General features: G+C 38.8%; 1 protein-coding gene across 5 annotated transcripts in view; it reads right to left on the minus strand.

Annotated features, from left to right (window-relative positions):
• LOC106488366 (serine/threonine-protein kinase WNK1) overlaps positions 1-16,329 on the minus strand; it is a 111,872-nt gene that overhangs the window by 17,475 nt on the left and 78,068 nt on the right. For 4 of the 5 annotated variants that reach the window (XM_067307144.1, XM_067307134.1, XM_067307170.1 and 1 more), the window contains 9 exons: positions 15,657-15,938; positions 14,882-14,973; positions 14,173-14,335; positions 13,390-13,506; positions 10,938-11,111; positions 10,044-10,095; positions 9,738-9,878; positions 7,941-9,379; positions 4,205-4,288 (listed from right to left, as the gene is read on the minus strand). In XM_067307144.1, coding sequence (XP_067163245.1) covers positions 4,205-4,288; positions 7,941-9,379; positions 9,738-9,878; positions 10,044-10,095; positions 10,938-11,111; positions 13,390-13,506; positions 14,173-14,335; positions 14,882-14,973; positions 15,657-15,938 — 2,544 coding nt within the window. The remainder of the gene's footprint in view (positions 1-4,204; positions 4,289-7,940; positions 9,380-9,737; positions 9,879-10,043; positions 10,096-10,937; positions 11,112-13,389; positions 13,507-14,172; positions 14,336-14,881; positions 14,974-15,656; positions 15,939-16,329) is intronic. The other variant, XM_067307153.1, reaches the window with a different exon arrangement.

Below are 16,329 nucleotides of genomic sequence, written 5' to 3' on the forward strand. Positions count from 1 at the left end.
AAATCACAAAAACAGGCTCTTAAAAGATTTCAAACACATACTTATTATTTCAAAAGCAAACATCTCAGACTGAGGATAACAGAGAAATTTTAAAAAAATCAAATTTTTTTTTAATTTCGAGTCAGAAATTGCCTCAAAGATGCTATCTGGATGGACTGACTTTAAGACGAAGAGGGGAATAGGGGCAGAGTCTCTCTCAAGTAGACTTGTTACTTAGATTTCAGCTGCTTGAGTCATCATTCAAAAAGACTCTCAAATTTGGCCAAATTACTAGGGGAGGGGAGGGGACAGGGAAGGCTGTGGGGAGAGAGATATCTAAAATTATCTTAAATATAAGAAAAGCTTGGATTCACTCAAAATTGTGAATTAGGGCCACATCCATAAGATAAATATGAAAGAAAACAAGTGTTGGCAGATATCATTAAGTTGGAATTTTGACCCCATACAAGTAGAAATTTCCATCCAAACTTTAGCATCATGAATCTTTCCAAGGCTTTTATATAAAAAAGCCAGCACTTGATAGGGCTGAAAGTGAGGGCATGGCAACATAAAAATGTTACCTTCCACTTTAAAGAAAGTTGGAGGCACTCAATAGCAAAGAAGAGCTTTCAACAGATTTGCCACGATCACATTGCTCCTGAAGTGTGGATTTCAAAACAAACAAAAAACTAAAACAAAAAACTCAAGAACAAAAAACCCCATATAAATTCCAAACAATTCCAATCAATTCCAAAACAAAAACAAAACAAAAAAAGAGGACAGACTCCTGCAGGACTCTGTTCAGGAATCAAAATCTCTAGCAGATAAGTGGACTAAGTTAATTCAATAATAATGTAAAATAAAGAGGAGATTTCATCTGGAATACTGTACAAGTTTTCATCACTCATGCTCACAAAAAGAGATTTAATCCAAATAAACAAATGAAGGAGCTGAGATATCAAAATGGTCAGGGTACAAAGATTCTGTTATGGAAGAAGGGTAGCAAAAATGAAGCTTGGGAAAAAAATAATAATCTGAATATACTTTAAAGACAAATTAAGAAATAAACAGAGAACAACTATTTAAGATTGAGGAAGAGTGTGACCTAAACTGGTCTTGAGATACTCTGCATTTTGTCTGCAGATTAGGGGTAGGTCACTAAGCAAAGAAAAAAGTTTGTGCAGTGAGCTACTGACAGGAACAATAATGAAGGCAAGCTTATCTATTTTAAGACAAATCAATAATTTTCCAGACATATTTATGTGATGGAGCAAATGCTCTTAACAGTGGACTAGATTTGATCCAGTCAGTCTCCTCCCATTTTGTTTCACACTCCCAGATCACGGCCTCCAAGTTCAAATGAGAGGCAAAAGTAGGTAAGCTGCTTGCAGAGGACAAGGAAGGGGTTTATATTAATGTCTCTTCCGTATCACAGATCCTACTAAGAGGACCTCTAAGAAACAGGAAGACGTTCTCTGCAGTGGTACGGTGCTCAAGTCATGTAAGTGGCTACAAAACCTTTGAGTTCTGGGAAAAAAATTACTATGATACCAGATTCCAAGTGATAACTAAAAAAAAAGCGCCATGAACTTAATGTGACTGGTTTTAAATAGCTGCTTCCAGATCCATTCGCTGTAACTGCGTGTGGTGAGAACGTAGATAAGAATAACCACTAAATTGTTTTTTCTTTCGCTTTAACAGGATATTTCTTCAAAAAGAACTGGTTGAAAGGCATGAAGCAGCTTCTGTCTCCAGCAGCTGGAGGGAAAAAAAAAAACTAAAAACCAAAAAAAGTTGCTTGCTAACACTACCATCTCATGGCTTTATCACAGGATAATCAGCTTCTTGCACAGTTCAGAGGCAAGAGATACCCAATTCCCAATTACTCACAGAAGAGTATATGGCTCTTATTCAAACTGCTATTAAGAAGCCACATGAAACCAAATACAGCAGCATTCTCTTTTCTGTGACAGTTTCAAGAGCAATACATTCACATTCATCTTTTTCTTACATAAAAAGCACAAATCCCTGCCTTTTCACATTAAATTATACTTTCCACAAGTGATAGACTGATCCTCATCACTCTCAAAAAGTTCAAAAATGCTTTCATTTAAAAAAAAAAAAAAGTTTGGGGCATGGAGGCCATCTGCAAGAACTCTTTGATTCATGTTGGACATATTATCACTGATTTGTACTTGCTTCCCCAGATGAAGACTGAGAAGGTGGTAGAGAAGGAACACACAGGATGAGGTCAACTTTCAGCACATTTTAGTTTAGGTCCACTAGAGTGTTTCTATTCTTACCTCTAGGACATACTCTATGCAGATTTGTCTATTTTGTGGTATTTTAAGAATTTCTTTTAATGACATTTACTAGGAAAACTAGAGCAACTGCTGAATAAATACAGAGCTTCTACAGAGAGAGCCTCTGCTTACTGCAACTGAGAGGAAAGAAAAAATACTAGAAAGCTTAAAAAGTGACTATTAGTGTCATAACCAACATAAAACCCACAAAAAAGTAGCTCACACATCGCCTGCTACTCAATTCTACTCACGTCTTTGGAACCAGGTAATGGTGTTTCTCACATTTGAAAGAGAGGAACAAAATCCTGTTCAAATGGTATCTTTGAAGATTAGTACCCTATTACATGTAGCTCAGTTTTTACAGTTTTAGCTGTAGCATAATGCGACCCATGACAGCTCATTAACCAAAGTTGCCTTAGCACAGCTGAAATTATTTACAGTCTTCTAGAATTATTCCTTTATGACAGTCAATTTAAATACTTTTCACATAGAAAAGATTTCTCATCATGCCACTGTAAATAGCAAAAAAGGAAGTTTGTGAAGAACTTAAGAGACTTTTAAATTAAATTTTTAATTCACTTCCACAGTTGAAGCTTGAATTTAAGAGCTCCATTTCAAGAGATAAACTGGGAGACCATTACCAGGATGTCAAGAACCAGAACTTTGTCAAGGTTAGTTCAGTCTCCATTAAAATTCTTGGTGGTCAAGAAAACAAAAAAAGAAATCAGGTCATGCTGTTAATGCATATTGCACAATTTTTCATACTGTAGCTATTTTATTGGAATTACTTTAAAATCATAGTTAAGACAAGGTAATAATTCCTTTCTTTAAAAGGACTGATTCCAATTCAAGTGTAGTTTTTCAATATGCATTCTAAGGCTACTCACTGTGGATCCAAACCACAGATGGAAAAGGTCAATACTTTAAAAAGTTACATGTACATAGGAAACACTAGATTTAAGACAAAATTATTCTGAGCCTTAAGCATGCACCAGTAGATACCCACTCGAATCATATCTTCTTTACAGGTTTAAATACAAAAATTGGGATGATGTTTCTGTGCAAAGTATGCTTGACTTCAGTTCTGTAAATAGTCTTCCTCGTATTTATTTGCCAAATGATTCTTCCTTTTAGAAACAGCAGATCTCTACCCCATGATCTCATCGGTTTTGTTTGGTTATTTTTTCAACTTTTCTTTGCATACTGAAGTGTAGCATTCCCATGTTACATTTCATTGCACAGCATTTAAAAGATCCATAAAACCAATACGGTTCTTCTCATTTACAGTTGCTTTGAGGTTTTTTTTCATCTTTTTGGCCCGCCTTTCCAATTTACATATAAAACACCTCATTAACTATTGCACATAGGATAGAAACTGAGCAAGGTTAAGTCACTGTTACACTTCAACTCCTGTTTTGAATCAGAATCTTCAAAGTATTTTTGCAAATGCTGAAGAACTATAAAATATGAGTCTAGTAATCGTAAAAAAATAAAACAAGAATTCTCAGAGCCCGTAATCTTGTGTTTTTATGAACATTTAATTGCAGGATATACTGCTTTCCTAAAGAGCCATTATGTTGCTATTATATCCTTTAATTGCAGGAAGAAAACAGGTCCAAGTTTTACACTCACCTGAATCACATTTTTTTAAAAGTTCTCGAGTTCAAGTTAAAACATTAAAAAAAAAAAAAGATTTATTTTTCCTGTACTTCAGGAACCAGGTACAGTGACCCAAAGGGCAAGCTACATCTCCAGTTCTGAAGCAACTTTGGTCACTGCTTCAATTGCACAAAAGGGGTTATTCAGTCAAAAGAAAAGAAAAACAAAGACATTAATAACATGCAATGGAGAGTTTAATTGAAACATGCTCTTTGAAAGGAAAAGGAAAAGAAGCAGACAAGATCTGCTGAGTTGTGTAGCACCTGAGTTAGTGAAGGTCCTGGAAAAGGTGGCAGCGGCTCACTGGACGGAGTGCCAGCTGGAAGTTCAGAGCCTACTGGTAGCACCTAAGGATAATGAAGAGGAAACGCGAGTCCATCAGATATGGAAAACAGAAGGATCAGATACCAAGTTACTCTAAGTCATGTCATACCACAGAAGCCTCAAGAGTTTTTCTGTAGAGACTTCCTTCCTGGAAAGTTAGCATAGGCTCTTTAGGGATTTTTGCAACAATTAAAGATAGCTAGATTTAAAAAAAGAACAACTTTGGCCACAATTTCATTAAAAGAAGCTGCTTGGTTCAGAAGCAAAGCATCTTGGCCATTTCAATTTCAAGTTTGCAAGAAATGCTACTATAATAATTCCTGAAAAAAGCCCTTGTGCTTCCAAGTTACTTAATCTATAAAAGGGTGCAAGAATGCAACCCTCCTCAACCTCCTCCTGACAGACCTCCACTCATATTCTGTTGCCAGTTAACAATGGCAAACTACATGCTTCTGGCAAATTGTTCCAAGCAATACAACTTGAGAACAGAACCTGTCATGCCTGAGGAAGTCTCCATTTGTTGAAAAGCTTATTTATAACCTTTTACACATCATCTTTTTGAACCCAAAGGGCTCTGATCACCCATGAAAGATGACTACACCATGCAACCAGATAGGGGGAAGTCATCCAGGTACGTTGAAGAGGTTAGAGAGACTGGAAAGGTTAGAATGAGGCAACAAAGCCTCACAGCAAAGTCAGAGAGAACATTCCAGTTAGTTATTTCAATTGTTACGGACTGGGAAGATCTAAGAATTAAGTGACTCATTACACAACTTGCAATTCTTTTTCTCAGCTGTAACCTAGAGGTTTGACCATGACTTTTAAGATTTCAGGGACTGCATGATAACCTTATGAGTTACAGTGTTGGTCAGCTGACTTCTCTTTTATGATAGCAAACACTGTCAGATACTATAATTGGTTTAAAATCTTCTCAAGTCCTCATCAAGCAGAAACCGTTCTAGCTTGCTGTCATGTTACCACAGCTTAATTAGTGGTTCAAAGTGCAGTAATGACTGCCCAGGGAAAACATCCTCCATAACTATCTACTCTTCCAATAACATTTCATCAAGGACTAGGTCAAGCTGCATTACCTCAGTTTTGCTGTGCTCTAGGAACATACACATGAATGTTACCTGTTCTCCTGATACACATTGACTTGTTAAGCTGTGGCAAGTTTATAATAGAGCATATAAATAAGAGGCAAAACCTGGTTTAAAAAAGATTCATGAGCCAAGTCAAAACATATTTACTCTCTGAGTTAACAGACTGGCCATAAACAAAATACCCCCCGATTTATTAAATGCCAGAAAGCCCAAGTGTTAAGCTCCTTAGAGCTCAAAAACAAACAGAAAAATGAACCTAAACTTAAGCTAAGAAAAAACACACAGTAATTTACAAGCGAAGACTTCAGAGAAGAGAGAGTTTTCCCATAACAGACATCAAATCCTGCAAATATTAATTATATTTAAATCCAAGCATTTATAATTATGGGTTTGTAGTTAACAGGTTTCTAACAGCTCCAACAGTTTCCACACCAGGACTTCTTTTTTCCCCCCCTAATTTTTTAAATCCCTTTCTAATTCTCAGCTTCATTTCAATATAAATGAATTCCTCTGTGTCTAGCTTTTCTCACCCAACATCCTTGGGATGTGTTCCCTCTCTGCTCCATGGCAGAGATTTTTTACTTTGTGCTTGAACAAAGTCTAAAAGGGAAACAAATGCCACACTGGGCAACACTATAATTTTGTTGTTAAAGAAGTGAACTGTAGAGTGCCACTTAGTGAATTATATACTTACATTTCAAGACAAGTGTTACATATATGCGATCTACACTAGTCACAGAAAGGTAGACCATTACAATATCTACAGGAGGTTGGAAGGAAAAAAAAATGGACAAGAATCTCCACACTCTTTGCTCCATCCATCCACTATCCCCTTTCACCCCTCCATCTCTAGTTCCTACTTTTCAGCAAAGGCTGAAGAAATCCTCAAAGTTTACTGCTATGGCAGCTATTACAGTCCCCCAAATCTTACACAAATTTTATGTACTGGTCTAATAATACACTGTTCTAATTAATTGTAACCTCCTCACTGCACATGAAATTGATGAAATTATTTCACCAGTTCTTTTGCAATGATCATCTCTGGTTTTGTCTCAGACAAACATATCCATCACCACAAGGGAATAGTACCATATTCATTTCCCATCTGTACCTTCACTTTTGCAAAAAGGGTTGGGAAAGGAATCACATGAGTCTGGTTGGCAGGGCACACTGATTAAGAGCTCTGCTCCCTAACTCAACCTTGGAAATTTAATTTATTTATTTTAGGGTAAGGCAAGAAGCTTGAAATGTATTTTTTGTTGCTGTGCTCTCCTGATCAGAGCACATAACAAGATTTCCTCATGCAGAAAAGTATTAATGATTCTGCTTCTAATAGAAAAATACAGCAGTAATGATTTTCACTCTGGGCAGGAAGCCTCCAGGCTGTGCTTCTCAGAGGAGGTTTATTAAAGCAGAGAAACACAAAGGAAAAACATTTTGTCTACAAAATCAAAACTCAAAAGATGAAATCTGAGTAAATTCCATTTATCTCCATATCCTAAAGAAGTACTGGCGCCAATATTACTGGGGAAAAAATTTTCTACCACTACTGCATACACAACCATGGAGGAGGTATGGGGAAGCTTTATCAGTAAGATTGTAAGGGAATAAGACTATTAATGAATAGCGATGCTAGGAGCATTAACTTAATTAGAACCTGAAACTGGTTAATAGAAAGGTTGGCTAGAGAGACCAACACAACAGAGTGGGAAAGGATGTTACAGAAGTAAGAGGAAGTGGGTATCAAGGTGTTTGGTTTGTTAAGGACCTGAGAAGCCTCTTCAATTTATTTACACTTAACACTTTGAACAGGCCAGAAATAGTTTAAAATGCAGAAATGCAGGTCTCCCAAAAAAGGAAGCTATTTATAAGAAAATGGATAGTCTGTTTTCACACCCTGACATTTCTGGATAGTGAGCAAATATCAACTTCTACAAAATATCTCAGTTGTTAACACATATCACAAATCACCTCTTTATGAAAGAGCATTTGTTTGAAAAGCATGATTCAGTAAACAACAACAACAACAACAGCTATGTTTAAGTTTTCATATATTCAGACCTCTCAAACTCATCTCAAAGAAAAGAGTATCCAGGCACCACATAACCAGCAGAGGACTTTTAAGAATAGTCAGATCCACTCTTGCCTTCAAGAAACAGGCTAATAAGGAGCAAAGCTAAACTATCGTGACTACTTTGTGAAACACACGCAACCACCCTTGGCTCATTTTAGTGATCATATATAAAGTAAAAAGCTATTTAAAGCAAGATTTCCAAATTTCTATTTGAAAAAACATTTGCTTCACTCCTCACATGTTAGGAGAAGGAAAAATTAACAGTGACATTAGGGAGTTATCTCAAAAACACAATATAGAATTGGACATTTGTTTCAACATGGACAGAATAAAGTGCTCTCAGGATAAATAAGTCAATCAGAGGATAAAACTTTCATTCAAATATTATATCAAGCAAAGCCAGCTCTGCCTGAATAAAAGTTTTGCTTTAAAAAAGGATTCTGATCAAAGCCATTTTCTACAATACTTAAATATTCACACAAATGTTGCATTTCTTACCGGTACCCTGCTTAGAGGCGGCTTTGAAGGAGAGGTCCCTGGTTTCACTACTGCTGTTGCAATGCTGCTTGATGCTGAAATATAGCTGACTGGGGTGATCACTTGCCCAGGAGTGGCAACTGGTGTCAGCACAGGCAAGCCAGTTGATCCAAGAGGCAAACTACTCGGTGGTATGCAAGTGCTAATGGATGTCAGGGGTTTAGTTGGTGCAACAACAGTGGTTGGTATCCCAGGAATGACGGTAGTTTCCATTACCAACGATGTCTCCAGAGATACTGATGGATGTGCTGTTCCAACATTGCTGTGTTCACTGAAGAGAGATCGTAGCTTTTCTTCCAGGGTCTTTATATCATCAATACCGGGTGCTTTAGACTGAGCATCAGCATCAGCCTCCAGACAGTGAGTATGAGGTTGGTTGGGTAACGGAGCTGGCTGAGGCTGACTGTGAATCAATGTCTGCTGTACTGCAGGCAAATTGGTAACTGGCTGTGGTAAGACACCAGGTAAGGGAACCTGGGGCAATACAGGCGTAGACATTGCACCTGGAATCTGGGATAGGACAGGCGTTGATGTAATTGCTGATGGGATAAGTAAAGGATGTATGACTGGCTGAGTGACTGAACCACATATGCTTGTTGCTACTGAAGACGATAAAGGTGCAGAGATTGGAAGAGATAATCCAGCTGCACTGCAGAGCTGTGATTTATCTATGGACTGCCCACTTTCAGATAGGGATTGTGGAGCACTTACAACTGTTGTTTCTGCCAGACTGGAGACAGAGCCACTGCTACTACTAAGTTGAGGAAGCTGCAAAGCCACATGCTGAGGCAGAGACAGGGCAACAGATGTCTGTGGCACTGCCAAACTACTTACAATCTGAGGAGTAGATTGAGATGTCACAGCTGGTGCAATGACACCAAGACCAGTAACCCCAGGAATCTGGGTAGATGGCAGTGCCAAAGAAGCTGGTGTGCTTGTACTATGGGCAATGTCTCCAGACAGTGGCTGAGCAGGCTGGGATGTGGTAGGTGGGGAAAAGGAAGCAGGGGCGCTCACACTGGAAGCCACTCCACCAGTCGATTGCTGTCCAGATTGTGAGGCTGGGGGTGGAGAAATAGAACTTGGCACACTTGTGCTTGGTGCAGCTCCAACAGTTGCATTTTCTGAAGGCAAAGTAACAGATCCTGGAATACAAACACCTGTGGTGGAAGGAACAGATATTGAAGGAGCAGCTATTGATGCTGGGGGTGCACCACTGCCTGCCATGGTAGAAAGCGCAGGTGGAAACGGTGGTATAGTTTGGTTGAACACTGGAGGAGCTGTACTAGGTCCTTCTGTCATTTGAGAATGCCTGATCTCAGAGAAAGCTTGCTGCAAGCTCAGTGATGATGCAGAGTGGGAGAGATTCATCCCAGGACCATGTAATGGAGATGCAGCAACTGAAAGAATAGAAAAATGTCAGTCCTGGGTAAATACCACCTGGGTAAATTCATGACAGTATATCTCCTATTGCTAGATTAAGACCTCTAGGCATGACAAAAAAATTATAAATTCAGGCACCCATTAAAAATCTAGAATTAAAGTTCAAGAGTCTTGCAGACAGCCCACTGACATTCTTTTCTGAGAATCCGACATAATATCACCCAAATTATAATCACGTCTTGAAAGCATAGTCAGGTCCTTACTTCCAGAAGTACTTCAAGAAGTGTTCAGGAACTTGTCAGTTTAGTTAATTATCATCACAGTTTGGATGAATGTGTATTACCCATCAGATTTGAAGAGCTTTAGATAACTTACCCACATCCGGAGTTTCTTTTCCTCCAGGAACAGCAGAGGTGAAAAAGCTCTGTTCTTTTAACCGACTCTCAGGGACAGGGCTGACAATAAACCGTCTTCCTGCAGAATGGACGACCTGGGTAAAGGAGCTAGGAGGAACCCCTAAACAGAAAGAAGTTGGATATGTAATGATACATGGTTGTAACAATATACACAATCTGTAATATGGAATGTGCACTCCATCATACAAAATAAAAACGTGGCTGCACCCATCTGCTGAAAAAGAAAAAAGTAACTGGTGGAAAAAAAAAGTCACAAGAGACTTACCTGTTCTTTGTGGCATGGAAGATGTAGGATCTGGCTCTTTGAACTCTAATTTCTGAAAAGTAAGATAAAATTTAAAGTTCAACCCCATAAGATAGTTCTTAAAATGCTAGCTTACTGAAATGGGGGTATTTAGGGTAGGCAGTACCACAGACCCAAGTACCATTATCAAACTAGTGGAATTCTGCCCAGCTAAATGACAACTACAGTACTTTTATTAGTACTGTGCTTTTGTAGCTTCTCAGTTTAGCGATCCTCAAATTGATCCAAATATCCTTTTCTTAACTGACAGTCCAACTGATTTTCTTGAACATCCAACAAATAAATGGATACTTCAGAGTAGTTCTGGGTGGAAATAACATAAAGACTCCAGAAACATCACCCCTGCTTATTCTCAGCAATCAATTTCAAAGCCTGTATTTCCTAACCTAGCCAACCAATCTCTTAGTAGCTCACTAGGTAGAGGGTCTGAGCTCAGTCTCTCAGGTGTTTAGTGAGCAGCACAGAGCTGGCGGTTTTGGTGTCCTGCTTCCCCCCCGCTCCCGCAAAAAAAAAACCAACCCTCAAACCCAAGAAGCTCCAGCACTTAAGCTTTTAGACTGTCTACCTAGCAGACTATTAGGAGCTTCAGCAGCTAGGAAGTGTTAGAACATGTCAAAAAGCAAAGGTCTACAAAATTTAGCTTCCTAAATGAATTTTAGGTTTTCACTCTGATCTGAAGCTTTCTCTGGTTGCTTTTTTTCATTTCATTTTTATGCTTTGATATTTCTCATGAAAGAAAGTATCATTTTCTAGCTAGGTCTACTCACAAAACCATAGCACCCAAAATGGAAAACATGGATAGCTAAAGCAATCTGGTGTGGGGTTTTTTTTTGTTTGTTGTTTGTTTTTCCATACCTGTGACCCTGGAAAGAAGCCATCATCTTTTGTCCGCATACTCTCCAAACCCTGATCACCTTCTGGCTCCACACTTACATCCTCGCTCAGCATTTCATCTGCTTTCTCAATAATCTCTCGTACCTGTTCTACAAATGAGTCTCGCTCAGTTGCTAAGATAAACTCATTCTGCACCTGTAAGAGAACAAAGCAGCAATGACTTTCCACAAATCTTTTCAAAGCTATATACTGAATATTAATTCAGTAACTGTCATTTACTTTCAGTGTTATTATTTATCTTCCCCCCAGCATTCTTATGCACAAAGCTAAAGCTGGTGGCCTCTTGGAGAGAAACAACTGTTTTTAAATTATCTCCAGAACAGAAACAGCTGCCCTGGTTTCTTCTTTGCTGTGGAACAACATTCAATCTCAATTTTTCCATCAAACTGTCACCTCAGAATCTTTGCTTGGCACAGTTAAACTGAAAATTAGCAGCTTAATTCTACTGCAGTTTCTCATATCTCATATCTTATTAACAATTGCATTTAAGGAAAATTATTAATATAAAAATGTGGAGATTGTATATTGCAGGATGTGCTCTGTGCTATTCTCTTTCTATGCTATGTAGAATTCCTCTTCTAAGTATGCTTCACATCACTAACTCCTCAAAGTTTGGCTGAAGTACATAAATGCAAGTATTATGTTCCCTATACAGAGAAAGGAAGAGCGTTCACCCTATCTAGTTTCAATACTTTGTTTCAGTATATAAAAGTACATATTGCTGCTTATGTTGGAGGAAACGAACTTAAACAAGTGTGCTTTGCATTTAGAATACGTTCTTAGTTCCTCACTTTAACCCATGAGAAAATTCTGTCTCCTGAAATAATGCACTTTATAAATCTCACAGAGACAATTGCACTGTGAAACGGGAGTAAAGTGGTCAGCCACATTACCTCTGCTGGGAAAGAAAAAGAGCAAGAACACGAGCCCTAAAAGTAAAGACTGAGATACTGCTTTTATATCAAGTTTCTAGGAAGAAACCTTCAGAAGAAGGAAGACAAGCATGTGCTTATATTAGCCCCTGCAATGCAGAGTTCTGTACTAGCTAAAGTATCTAGTGCTCTAAGCTTTAAGCTGAGCAATGCCCAATCGATACCTGCGTTCCATATGGGATATGGCTAATAGTCTCCTCATTAAAAAGCCTAGCAGAAAGTCTCGCAGTCAAAAGTTTCTTCAATATTCAATAAGAAATTGGTGAGCACGAAATTCCAGGCTAAGTTGGTCTAAATTAGGTTGCAGACTTTCAACCTATAAGACTGCAATTTGGACACAAGTTTCACTTATTTGGCTTTGTTCATTTTCAACTTTCTGTTCTTTTAACTAAACAGACTATTTTACTCCCCCATTTGATCACCTTAGGTATGAGGTGACATAAGACATCTGTGTATTCTTTGCATATTTCTTGGCAACGAACTTCATGTAGTTGACTTGTTCACACTGCCAGTACAGATACGTAGACAAGAACCAACTTCCTTCTCTTTCTTGGAAAGCCACCAGGGGTAAAGGAATCATTTCTTCAGTGGTACTTGTTTGGTTCCTTCCAAAAGGTACAAACCCAGCACACACTGCCTATTCTCCTTCCTCTCTAAGGAAATTAGACACTGATAGCTTAACGATGAATACCACAGAGGTGCCCATGAAGTTGAGAATAGATACTGCTTTTTGCTCCCCTGTTAGAAATGGGAATCATTCATCAGTAACACTAAAATAATTTCAGTTTCATCCAGATTGTACGAGTCCAGGAATATGAGCTTAAATTAAAATAAATTCGAAGGGAGGTTCCATTCCCAGCTATTCACACTCAAATAAATCTATACAGGGTGAGTTCTTTTCTATACTTGACCACTACATGTTGGAAGGAGAGTTCTTTTCCTTTGAGTGGTGCATAGGCTAGTTCAGTCAAGAGCAGTATCAGTCATTAGTGATTTTCAGAAACCTGGAAGCAATTCCAATTCCGTACTTTAAGGGCAGAATCTGGCAGTTTCAGCTGAGAACAGCAGCAAGAATCTCACAGTTTGTGTGTAAGTTTTAAAGAATCAGTAATATTTTAGACTAAAAAAAGGAAACAGAATTTGTTTAACCTGTGCTTCCAGAAAGTTGTTTGTAATTTTTCCAAAAGTTAGATCACAAACAAACAAAAGCAGGTTTATTTGATAAAACGGAAGTACCAGGGTAAAAACAGACACAAGTCTTCATGTGAACTGAGCATGCAGTACTAACTTTGGGACACTAGTCTTTGTGCCCAGAGCCTCTACTTCTACTTGCATACTCATAAAATGGGTTGAGGAAAAAGAGATGAAGGGCCATACAGCACAGAAGAGCAATTCTTAAAAAAAATGAGTAACTAAGACTACTTATATTACTATTGTGATTAAGACTGGATTAAATTCTTTATCCCCAAAATATATCTTACCATAATTGAAGCTATTTCCTCAGGGTTGTCACCATCCAAATCAAATTTGAAAGTAACCATTTTCCGATTGTGCGTCTCCAGCTGGCATTCCACTACCCGATCACCTTTATTTGAAACCTAAGAAAAGAAAAGAAAAGAAAAGAAAAGAAAAGAAAAGAAAAGAAAAACAAGAGAATAGAAAACTTGTGTTTTAAAGCTCATTGAGACAAATCAAAAGTGCTGCTCCAAGAACACCACATTCTCCTTTCCAAGCCTAATATCTGGTACAATGTACTGCAGCATTCTTCTGAGCAACTACCAATCACTCAAGCCTTCAAGCTCACCTTGTCTACACTTTTCTCTAGAACTCTAGATGTTCCCTTGCTCCCTCCTAGCTTTTATAGGAGCGAGATGCTAAGGAAGTTGCCCCAGAATTTCAGAAAAAACGCAAATGACATTGGTGAAGTTATCTAATCAAACTCTTGCCTCTAAATTTACATGTCACTAGCCACCCTTTACTAGTAAGACTAAGGCAAATAATCTGGAATTGTCTGTAGAATCACAAGTGGCTAAGCAAGCTAGTTTTGCCATCTATAATACTCTGCAAAATGCTTAATAGGGGACTTTTGGAACACTGACTCCAGAAGCAAAAGAAATAGCTTATGTGTTCAGAGGAAGTGGTGCAGAACAACAGCATACGAAACAAGCCCACAGAAGGCACATGTTCTTCAAGAGAAAGCTGCTTTTGAAGCTCAAGAAAGGCATCACCAGTACCATGCTGTCACTAAAATAAAATACACTCACATTGAGAATTCTCAGTTTTGGCCTAGCAGTCTTCTCATGGCGAGAGCGGCTGCGGACAGACCTCCGCATATGACGTTTGGTAGTCCTCCCTTCATGCCTTCCACTAGAAGCTGGAACATTCTCATTGCCATCACTCATCCCTGAAGCAACATCAGAATGTGCACTAAAAATAAAAGCAACTTTAAGTTAGTACCCATGCCTAACATACCAGCAACAACAATACCATTTACCCTACCCTTCTCTTCAGGATAGCAGTGGATGCCTGTTAATGGCAGAGTATGGGAGAAGAATCCTTTCAACATACAGGGTTGCTCAAATAATAATAGCAATAGTAATTATTTAGCTACATATCTTTTGCAAGTTAAGCTGTGTAAGTGCATCTTCTGAACACTTTTTCAAGCTATTCAAGGTTTGAACTTTGTGGTAGCAAAAGCACAGAGAAAAACATCGCTGATGATCTGTCTGATATACTTAATACATCAGATTTTACACTAGATCACTATACACGATCCTATTTACTCTCTCCATATGTTGCTATAAAACAAAGCTTTCTCCAGCTTTTATAAGCCTATTTTTCCTCTAGGAAGTTTATTTCTTCACATCCTCAAAAACATCTCCAATGAAAAAAGATGCCTAGGGAAAAAGATCACCCAGGGAAGAATAATTTAACATGTCAAATTCAGTTAAGTGAAAATAAAACAATGCTTACCTATCCATAGAGGAAGCCAAAGGGGTAGACTGAGCAGGCTGTGTTGATGGCAGAGACTCTGAAGCAGCAGTCTGTGAGACTCCCTGAGTACCCTGTGGTAGAAACATACATCATGAATCCCCCCAAAATCCTGTTCCTTTCTGAGTCACCAAATAGTCTTCAATGTTTCTTCCCAAGTCAGTTGTAAAGCTGAAAGCACAACTTCTCTAGAACTTTAAACAACTGGCATTTAGGCAGCTCTAATTTCCAAAAGATTCTAAAGCAAATTGCAGTGAAGCAAATTATCATCCTGGAGAGGGGTGGGAAGAAAAAAAATCAGCCATCCTATCTACTGCTTTGCATCACTACAGTTTGCCATGCAGTCAGAAGTCTTACTAACAGAATGTGCAAGAAGCAAGCCAATGCAGAACAAAGACAATTCAAATCTCTCCCCAGCAATAACAATGCTGCAGGGAATGGGCATGATGAGAGAGTCTCAAAGGCTATCAGTTGCAGTTTGCCTTTTATACGGAAAAAAGGATCTACAGTATTAGCAAGAAGTGAAGTGTTAACAGGTTTTTGCCTGTAGGAGGCACACTCACTTCCCAACAGAACAGCCAGTGACAACAAGGTCCCCACATTGGCATGACATTCTGCTGTAAGAAAAAGGTCATTTGAAATATTAACATCCATCTGAAGACAAGCATGGAAGGGGTCAGTTCCCCACACATACACTGTTGTGTAATTCAAACGTCCTAAATGTTTTGTTGCATTATATCCAACACATCACACTTACCTCCAAAGCTGCCTGCTGGGAGGAGGCAGATGAGGCCTGTTGCGCTAAACTCACTGTAGGCGGGGGCATTTGAACCTGTCCTCCTAGGCCACCCATAGGAACTAAAACATTCTGCTCCACATATGGCTGCACAACAGCAGCAATGTAGCCTGGCTGAGCCATTGCATCTGTGGGTAAGGGAGGGGACAGTACAGCAGAAGGAATGCAAACAGAGGCCACAGAAGAGGAGGGTGCAACATTTGAGTCCCCTGAGTATTGTGGTGGCAGCCGAGATGGGAAGCCCTGTAACAGAAATGAGGCAGTCAAGTTAGTGCATGTCAGTGCAAAATAAGAAACCAAAAGTAACAGTGGAAAAAAAAAGTAGCAACTCCAGGGGCACCTTCCAACCACTTCCCTTCTGTACTGTTCAAGCACTTTCAAAGACCACCTTCCCAGAGAAGCAGAGCAGACTGCTCATGTAGCCAGAGCTCAGCTTGTGAGCCAGCATGTTTGAACCAGCAAATTCCCACTCAGAAGTTTCAAGTCGTTGGCAAAAGAATCTTTACCCTGTTGCCTACTTGACTTAATATCTTAAGACCTGAGACTTGAAACGAGTTTGAAGAATTTAAGCTGAACAGCCACCACTCAGAACAGGTTACACAATTGCTGCTGATTCTCAAGATTAATATTAAAG

Source organism: Apteryx mantelli, chromosome 1, assembly GCF_036417845.1.
Source record: "Apteryx mantelli isolate bAptMan1 chromosome 1, bAptMan1.hap1, whole genome shotgun sequence".
Taxonomy (NCBI): Eukaryota; Metazoa; Chordata; class Aves; order Apterygiformes; family Apterygidae; genus Apteryx; species Apteryx mantelli.